This window comes from Diospyros lotus, chromosome 13 (genome assembly GCF_014633365.1).
Source record: "Diospyros lotus cultivar Yz01 chromosome 13, ASM1463336v1, whole genome shotgun sequence".
NCBI classification, from domain to species: Eukaryota; Viridiplantae; Streptophyta; class Magnoliopsida; order Ericales; family Ebenaceae; genus Diospyros; species Diospyros lotus.
In genome coordinates, this window is record NC_068350.1 from 11,728,722 (window position 1) to 11,739,150 (window position 10,429).

At 34.8% G+C, this 10,429-nt stretch overlaps 1 protein-coding gene across 2 annotated transcripts; it reads right to left on the bottom strand.

Moving 5' to 3' along the window:
• Positions 1-3,869: 3,869 nt before the first annotated feature.
• LOC127787976 (laccase-7-like) lies at positions 3,870-8,766 on the bottom strand. 2 transcript variants are annotated; one of them, XM_052316088.1, is made up of 6 exons: positions 8,627-8,766; positions 7,747-7,898; positions 5,552-5,793; positions 5,242-5,370; positions 4,194-5,147; positions 3,870-4,103 (listed from the first exon to the last, which is right to left on the bottom strand). In XM_052316088.1, exons 1-6 carry the CDS (start codon positions 8,717-8,719, stop codon positions 3,922-3,924), a joined length of 1,752 nt encoding a protein of 583 aa, XP_052172048.1. In that variant the 5' UTR covers positions 8,720-8,766; the 3' UTR covers positions 3,870-3,921. The 2 variants fall into 2 exon arrangements, with proteins under 2 accessions (XP_052172048.1, XP_052172049.1); XM_052316089.1 differs by lacking the exon at positions 8,627-8,766 and adding an exon at positions 8,028-8,140.
• Positions 8,767-10,429: the final 1,663 nt, after the last annotated feature.

Here is a 10,429-nt window from a genome sequence, read left to right on the forward strand (position 1 = left end):
ACGATGACTGAACTAAATTCTGCATATAGAGAGGGTGAGATATAGAGAAAGCAGAGTTGGCCATTTTGACAAAATCATTTTGTCCAAATATGAATCCACCACCCACCTTTCTCTTCACAGTTTTTTTATCCCCTTTTTTTTTTCCTCTCCTTTTCTTACCTTCTTGTTGTCAATGGAAAATGATGTTCTCACTGATGTTTTACCCAGAAATGCCATTAAATTGGGAAAGTACCAAATAGGACTAGGGCTATCTGGAAGCATTTTACTTTGTGAGATGTATCTTTACCAACTAATTGTTGTGATTGTTGCGTAGAAATTCACCAATCTCACATGCTGTTGGAGCCCAGTTTGGTGGACACTTGACTTTGATACAATGTTAAATGATCTGCCTCATTTGCAGATCTCTCTCCTCTTATAAAATCTAGAGACACAGATGGGGACCATATAGATATATTGATGTACACATAAGATATATATTTAATATATAAATGACTCACTAATAAGAATTCCCGTAGTTGATTCATATACATGTGTGTGTGTATGCAGTACAGATTTTTAAATTCTAATTTCAAATAGGAGTTATCATTCAAATTCTTTCAAACCAAACATGCCAGGCATGACAGAGAAATCTTGTCAAACCGAGCATACATTGTTTTTTCCTTAACTTTCTTCATCTGCCAGTCCACCCAGAAGGGGATTTCACCAACTAAACTAAACTACAATTTATATACAAGCGGCTGTTGAGAAAGTGATTCTTCTGGAGCCGTACAGAAAAATTGAAGCAATTAAGGAAGAGAAGGGGGGAAGAAAACTGATTTAATTTATGTCTGAAGAGCCAAAGCTTTGCCAGAGCTTCAACAACCAGACCCAGCTGTTGGTGCATATCTAGTTGGCAACTTTTGGTGCATATCTATATACATAACCTAGTTGTTTGCCTCTTCGGATTATACCTACTCTTACTAGGTATGTTTGCAACTACCATGTTAGGAAAGAACAAGAAACTTGAAGTAAATCAAATTGCCTTGTATCTTCGTAGGGATGAATATGATTTTTTTAAATTCAATTTTTTTAAAAAAAATTCCAGCTCCAAGCAATAACTAGCATAGGAGATATATAGTATTGGTGGCCAATATTAAGTGATTTTATAACCTTATGGTACCCATAATTTGGGTTCACTTTTGTCAAGAAATTGGGAACATTTGGCATAATTTATATTAGGCTTCATACCCTCTGCTAGCTTGGAAATATTGTTTTAGTTTTCTAGCTTTCTTGAAGATTCGCGTTTGAACATCTACAGCAATCCCATGAGATTGGTACTATGATGATTAGATATATATACAGCACTAGTTAGCTCACATGTTGGAGTCTGGTAGTTAAGGAACAACTCTATATTCGAATTATGTATAAGGCTACTCAACTCTATATTCAGACTTATACAGAATTTTCCTATATATATTTATGTATAAGGCTACTCAACATAAGCATATCCAATGTTTGATCCAGGAACACGCTCTTACTCATGAAAACAACATTGATTGACATCTTGTTCCTCCTAAAGTATGTAATCTAAAAACAACAATGTGTGTCTTAATCATACTATGTGGGTCAGCTACAAAAAATCTAGCTCTCCAATAACACATTGAGCTTGTACTTGCTAAAACATAATAACACAATAAATTCACATTGAATTAGAAAATAATAATAATTTATGCATATTGAATAAATTTTTGGTATTTACCTTGCTGATTATGTGAGTCTTGGGGGTTGGATTGTGAGTGGATCAAGTCCTCTTCAGGATGCTGGGGATGTGACGGGACTGGGTTTGGGGTTGGATGATGGGATGAAACTGATTGTGAATCATTGTGGTGTGAATCTGTACTACGTGACATGGATCCAATTGGCCAACGAGTCTGCCTCTTAGGTGCCATCTGTTAGCATATCAATTTAGGTTAAACAAAAATAACAAATCAAAACATAAAACTACAGTTTTGAAACAACAATGTATTGACTCCATTGTTAATAAATACAATGGATGGGCTGGAAACCTTTCAAGGTAAGTTTTTCTGTTCACATAAATAGCATATCATGTTGGGTGGCACATTTGATACGTATTCTATTTTTATAGATAACTTATACAAGCGATTATTTCCAACACCTTTATGAACTTGCTGTGGAGCTAATACGAAGGGGCCATGCATATGTTGACCACCAGGTTTATGACTTGACACCATATAAAGATAAACTGTTAGAACATTCCAGTTCACCCATTATTTTAATACCATGTTCATCCTTCTGTCTTAATATGCCATGTCTCTTTTACGACCCTTCCTTGCTTTACATTTTGAGCCCAGGCTAACAGTTTCAACATGATAAATTGATTGACATTCAATGTGTAGGGTTGGCCATTTTGGTGCTTTTACAGATTCTTATGAATTAGGTGAATAATAATAATAACTGATTCAACGGCCCATCAACAGTTTAATTAATTATTTGTTTGATTATAAGGTAATTTGATGATGTAATCGACTTTGTATGCATAAAATAGAATTTAATTCAAAGAGGGCGAGAGAGACAGAAACTTACCTGATGATTCAAAGAGGGCGAGGGCGAGAGTGACACAGAGGCAGTATGCAGGCAGCGACGCCGACCACGACTGAGCGAGCAGCGAGGGCGAGAACGAGCGAGCGAGACTGAGAGTGATTGAGCGTGAGCGATGGCGAGAACGAGCGAGCGAGACTGAGAGTGACTGAGCGTGAGCGATGGCGAGAGCCACTGGGTGTGAGTGATGGCGAGAGCGACTGAGTGTGAGCGACTGAAAGTGAGCGAGGGAGGGCGAGGCGAGCGAGCGAGGGTGATCGAGGGAGGCAGCGAGGCGCGAGCTAGAGAATGTTAGGGTTTGCAACGGGGGATTTTGGAAGAGATCGAAGGGGGTGAGGGGAAGAATTGGGCAGGGTGCGCGCGGGGGAGAATGGGGTTTGGTGCGCGCAGGCCTTATATAATCCTATCCCCGGCGGTTTTAAAACCGCCGAGGATAGGTAAACACAACCGACGGTTTTGTTAAACCGCTGGTTATGCTTCGAAAAACACCAGCGGTTGTTAAACCGCCGGTAATTTTGATCATCACCGGCGGTTATAAAAACCGCCGGTAATTGTGGTGTTTTCCCGACGATTATTAAAACTGCCGGGAAAACTTCGTCGCCAATGCCCCTTTTTCCTGTAGTGTGTTAGAATTTATATAGTCTAATTTTTTATGATTTAAGTATAATTTCTATTCAGTTTTGTTCATAAAATGTGACTCTTTATAATATAGTCTGAGAGACCCATGGTGATCTAGTAGCTCTTCAAATTTTAATTTACAAATGACTTTTATAATTAATTAAAATACTATACTAGGACAAATTTTAAAAATTAGTTGGTGATTGATTTATTAAGTGCTATACTAGGATAATACTAGCACGTAGTTTTTGCATATCTTTTTAAAATACGAAATGATATAAATAATGGAGAAACTCTACAAAAGGAAAATTAATGATTTATATAAATTATTTAATTGAAACTTATCCAAATAAATCTAACAAGTAACTAATTATAATCCTATTATATAGAAAAAAAGTAGCTATTATTCTCTTTTATGATGAATCATATAGTTTTTTTTATTTCATCAACTTATAAGATTCTTAAATAAATTGTAATTATAATTGAAATAATCAAAATTGCAATAATAGAAGAAAGCAACGAATACAGCACCATCTTAAGCCCAATTAAATTGTTATGCAATATTAATAATCCCATAATGTGCCTTTCAGCTATTATTCTAGCGTGGTCAGCTTAGCCTTGGGCTATTGTTCTAGCGTGACCGCATCAAGGTTAAACACAAACAATAATTAATTATATTGAAAATTGAGACAAACTTCTACTTCATCAAGAATATAAAAGAGTCGAGGAATTGGAATTTGCAATAGATCCCAACTCCATGCATTTGGGTAGATCCGGTGGAGGTGGAGGTAATGAAGTTTCCCGAGTTGGCCCGTTTTCAACCAAAAAAGCCATTGATTGGCCCCACATTAAATGTGTATCCATGTGGCAATGCATCAACCACACACCTACATCAAATAACTTCATAAGTTTTGGGTTGTAAGATAAACCTAGAAATCAGGTAACAAAAGAAGATATGTCGAGAGATGATTGTTTACCTGGATTGTTAGCTTGAAATCTGACTGCGAGCCATCCAGCAACTGGAACACCAATGGTGTTGCGTATTTGTGGGTTCACAAGGTTGAATGTTTTTGGATAATTTATAGGATCATAGTTGCCGAAACCTTGACCCAACACATAGAAATTGAATCCGTGTATATGCATTGGGTGGTTCTCGGTGACAATCAAGGCTGTGCTTTGAAACACAATCTCTACAGTTGAATTGAATTTTAGTTTCTTTAATTTGGTTGATTGTCGTGTCATCAAAAGGTCCTTGTTCATAACATTTTTATAGTTGGAGAAATCATACTCCTTTGGTGGCTTTTCAGGGAAATCAGCGGTATAAATTCCACTTGCGTTGTAATAGAAGGCTTCCAACATTGATAGCTTGGTGGGAAACTTGAATGACTCGTTATTCATGCTTGCAACTAATCGCTGCCCAAGAGTGCCAGTGCACGCGCCAGGTCTTTCACAAGGGACAATGCCTAGGCCTGTTGCGATGAACATCTTCACATCGACTTTTTCCGGGACTGGAGTCCAATGAGGTGCATTCACAAGTGAGGTTGGGCCAGAATAGAACCAATGCGCCGCTGCTGTGTCATTGTGCTTTGGCAACAATGGCATCACTGGGGCTTTTGATAAATTGGCATTCTCATATACAAGAATCCCGGTGGTGGCTCTATTTGTAGACCGTGCCCCTTTGCCACTAACATAAGGATGTGCCACCATGTAATAAGATGACGGAACTTGGTTGGCAGTTAGGAGAACATCAACGGTTTGTCCTGGGGTAATGGCTATGAACTCTGTTTCAAATGGGTTAGTGTAAGAGGCATCAATGGCCACCACCGTCATTTTATGGCGCGCTATCTTGAAGAAGAATTGCGTATTGAGCGCCGCGTTGATGATGCGCAGCAGATATGTCATGCCTGGTATTGCCTTCAGCTTGAATGTGCCTAACAAGGGAGATGATACCCATAAATTACAATCTCAACCAAAGTCAAGAAGACCAATTTAATTTAGCTAGCAACTTAAGTCGTAGATACTCACGATTAGAAGCACAAGGATAGAGATCCCCAGGCTGGCCATTCATGGTGAAAGCAATGGAATCATTTGGTCCATCGCCTTTGGCAACTGCCTCATTCATCACGTCAACCACATTCGAATCCCACCACTCTCCTACAAGTGTAGTTGGATCAATTGATGATGCATAAAAAGTGTAGATAATATAGTAAATCATATATATATATATGTATGTATGTATGTATGTATGTAAATGTATGCATGTAATTTGAACTTGTTCCTCAGAGTACATTGCATAACGTATTGGCATGGAGAATGAAAGAAAAGGGTGAATTACCAAACATAATAGGAACTTCTCTATAGGGTTTTGGAAAGGGGTAGGAATGGTCTCTTGGAAGGATTATTAGGGCACCATGGACAGTTGTACGAAGGAACAAGATGTGTGCGTGCCACCAAAGGGTTCCTTCTTGTTTAGTGACGTTGAATCTGTATGTGTAGCTATTTCCTGGGCTAATAGGACATTGAGTTGTATATTCAGGTCCATCTGCCCAAGCGCTGAATAGTTGAAAAATTCCATGCCTGAATACATACATATTTCAACACCCCCTATGAGCATGAGCATTCATCTTGAAAGTCGAACTAGAATTACTCTAGAAATACTAATACAAGCAATATCCTCATTAAATAAGGATTGTGAATAAGCTGAAAAATTATAAAAAAAAATAAAAATTGAGTTATATGATTATTTATTTATTTATTCATTTATTTTTGAAATAGCTATATCTAGTCTAGTGTACAAGATGATAAAATCAAAAAAATAAGTGAGCATGTTCTAGACAAGCAAATCCACGATTGTCCGAGATTGTTGGCATCTCTTTTCTTAATAAGAAATTTATAACAAAAACTGATAGAAATTGAAATTGGCATTGACATTATATATAGGTGCATTTGTTAGGGGTGAAAAATGGGGATGAAATTTATTTTTCATCTAAATTTTAAAAAATTTCATCAAATAATTTTTTTTTTTCATGAAATTCGAATTTTATCTTAGTTTAAAAAGTAAAAATTTTCCTTGAAATCAAAGAATTTGAATTCCTAAGGAGGGATGAGAATTCAAATTCCATGAAATTATATTTTAGCCCCACTTTCCAACCCCCAATCAAACACACCTAAAGGGAGAATTCTTGAATTGCCAACTTTTTTTCTATTATTTTTTAGAGTTATACTTGACTTGGAATGAATGCGAAAGCAAGTTAACACCAATCAAATTTAAATGATTAATTTTTTATATCATATCCAAGACAAATAATTTATATATAAAAAAATGCATATCACTCTATATGTCAGCTTCATATTAGCAATGAAAACCAGGTTGCGATAACTCTACAATAGATAGAATATTATATATTAACCAATTACGGTAATATACGTCATAACCACAATGAATTATTTAATAAAAATAAGAAGTTATTTAGGTGCCGAATCATGTAATCTCTTGGCCAATATCTATGTTTTTGTATTATGAAAGTTTATCAACAAATTAACTAAAATTTAAAAAAAAAAAACTAGAAAAATTAAAAATAAATATATCAAGTTGTCAATAAACTGTATTTGTATTCATCAAAAAATAAAAGTTGTATCTAAATTTATCTAAAAGAATTAAAATTAAAATGCAATTCTCATACACTACTACATGAACATTTATCTAAAATTTCTTAATTTTTTATTTACACGTAAATAACACAAACCACCTCTCTAGTGTTAATCAATCAAATTAAAAGTGCTAAACACTATATGTAGGCGAATGGAAAATGTGCAATTTCAATTTCTAAGTAATATTCTACTGATTGATTAAATGTGTATAAACACGATACATTTAAAAATAAAATACATTTAATGTAACTTATATGAAAGTATAATACACTTATTATACCTTAACTATTTATCTTAGTAAAATATATCACAAGCACTTGTGGTCTTAATTAATCTTATTTAAGGAGAGTTTAGGACAATAATCGCTGGAATGAGTCTTGATTAAAGTATGTTAAAAAATAAAGATTATAATAATGCAACATTAAAATATATTAAAGGATATATTTTAAAAGGCTTTACTCTTGGCACTTAAAAGGCTTATTTACCTTACTATTCTTCAGAGACATCCCTTGTTATGCTTTTTTTTTTAGATTTTATTTTCAATTGTTCTCCTTAATTCAAATGGGTGTATTTGAATTGGATAAAAAAAATAAATAAAGCAAAGTAGAAGAACCTTAAATACCAAAAATAAACTACAAAAGATCAAGATATAAATAATTTCACCTCATGAATTTTGTTACTCGTTTTTAATGTCATAAGAAGCAAGTAAAGGCATGTGACCTACGCCACAATTCTATCAAGCAAAAAACCAAAAAGCAAGATCCAATGGGAAACTCATAAGATGAGACCAAATTATTATGTAGAAGATAAGTAAAACGTAATATAACCCCCCCCCCCCTAAAAACAACAAAGTAGGCTAAATTTATAAAATTGGAGTACCAGTGGAGGGTGATGCCGTAAGGAGATTGATTGAAAACATGAATGACGAGGCTGTCGCCTTCACGGACGCGTAGGGTTGGGCCCGGCATCGTTCCATTTACTGTTGTAATCACTTGCTTCTCGCATAGTGTCTGCACCGTAGCGTTCGTCACCTGCGAAAACCTCAAATTTTCTAACTCAACGTAAACGACAAACCTGTACATGGACTTTCCCGAAATACTAATGTTTGTTTTCAGAATCTACGAACAAGAAACTGATGAGATCTTAGAATAATCATAGACCGATTCATATGCATCACTATGCACAGACAGATGGGGTCGTTCAAGATGGGCCGGGAAGAGGATTGTATATGGGTGTCATCGGAATTGCAACAGAGAGGCTACTTGCCGGAGGGCTTGAAGGCGGATCGCCGTCGGATTGTTGGCTTTTTGTCATAATCCAATTGCTAGGAAGTGATATTTATAAGGGAGAATAAAGAGTTAATATATAAATATAAGAGATTAACTTATAAGACTTCAAAATAGACTATATGAGAGTCTATCTAATAATAATACAGATATAAAAGAAATTTGAAAAATCGGATTCGCATGCCACATGACCTTTAAAGGAAAGGAAAGTGGCTATGCACATTTGCAGACGCGGTCGGAGCTTAGTGCAGGTTGTCGGCATCGCCGGAGTTTGAGATGTCATCACCCACGGTCGCCGCCGGTTGTAGTAAGGCTTCCGTGGGTGGCTTCACTCTCAACTTTTCTATTTTGGCTTCCAAAACTTAGAAAACGAACACCAACACCAGAAACAAGAATGAAATAAACAGCCTCTAAATTAGTGTACGATTTAATCATAGATCAGGGTTGCCTTGAGTTGGGAAGGAGAGACATACGTATAAGAAATGCTCAACAACTTCGCCGGAGGCAAGGGAAGAAGAAGCCAAAAGAGCCAGAAGGGTACTCAGTATGAACACAGCAGAATCCATGGCCGACAGCTTTGGAGATAACTGAGGACTGTCCAGAGAGGAAGCCCTTTTATAGAGAGAGAGTCCTCCCATACAGCCACAACCTATATTTTATATGGAGGGTGGCCTCATATTTTATGAGAATAGATTTATCTAGACATTAAAATATATATCTCTTTAATCAGCTGTTTTTGTAAAAAAAAGAATTTAATGTCAAATATAAATAATAAAAAAATTAAATTAAGAAAATAAATTAATATTTATTTAGTTAATTATTAGCATCGATACCTCGTACTTGGGTTGGATAACTAAGATTATTAGCGATCTAAACATATCTATTTAACAATTGTCTTGTATCATCGTACAATTGTATATACAGGGACCATACTAAAATTGAGTTTCATAAGTTAAAATTTTGGAGAACATAAAACTTTCAAAATACGACTAAATTATATTATTAGTTTATAATTTTATACTTTATAATAAATTAATTATTATATTTTAATTTTTACTATTTTAGTCATTAAATTTTGATTTTTAATAGAAAATCAATCACTTTTTTAATTGTTCATCAAATTTGCTAATGAAAACTAATTTAACAAATATTAATATAAATTTTGAAACTAATTGATGTTAAGATTAATGACTATGAATGACTTTTCTTTTCTTTTTTTTTTTTTTCTCCGGGGAGGGGGTGGTATCTGGGGCTTCATTACCTCTTCCGCCTCCAATTCCATGGAATCCATTTCAAATCCCTAGCTACGAGATCATCTTTGCTAGTGTCGAGCACCATATATATATATATATATAATGATAGAGTCATAATTGTTAATGATATTATTAATTATGTATCACGTTTTTATTTGAAAAAATACTAAACAGATGAAATAATAACACATGATTTTTTTAAGAGAAATTCTATTCACAGTCCACATTATTACTCTTCAATGTCGCTCTCGCTAAAATTCTTCACTATATTTCAAATATCCTATTTTACCCTTCATAACCACCCACAGTCACACCATCTTCCTCTCTTTTTTACTCCCCACAGCCATAGACACTCGCAGTCACACCATCTTCCTCTCCTTTTTACTCCCCACAGTCACGGACACTTACAGGTATCCATCTACTCCATCTCTCTCTCTCTCACACCCATCTCTCCACCTCTATTTGGGTCCCTCGAATACACACACAAACACACACATAAATATATCACACCTATCTCTCCATCTCTCTCGGTGTCCCTCTAATACACACAAATATAACACACCCATCTCTCCATTTCTCTCTCTCTCTCCCTCGAATACACACAAATACAAACACATAGATATATATATATATATATATACACAGACACACGCATGGTCGCGGCCATGAAACACTTCCCCAACCATTAGCAGGGAACCCAGTGTTCCCCGACCTAACCCCAACGGTCGGGGAATACGAATTTTTTTTATTTTAATTAAAAAAATTATTATAATAAAATAAAATTAAAAAATACAAATAAATAAATTCTTTTTAAATATCCACATTTTAAATAATTATAAATTAACTAATTTTAAAAATTTTAAATTAGTTAATTTATCTTATTAAATTACTCAAAGATGTATATATTTAAAAATAATTTATTTATTTGTATTATTTTTAAAAAAATAATTTAATTTTTTATTTTATTATAATAATTTTTTTTAATTAAAATAAAAAAAACTTATTCCCAATGCATGTGGGTTG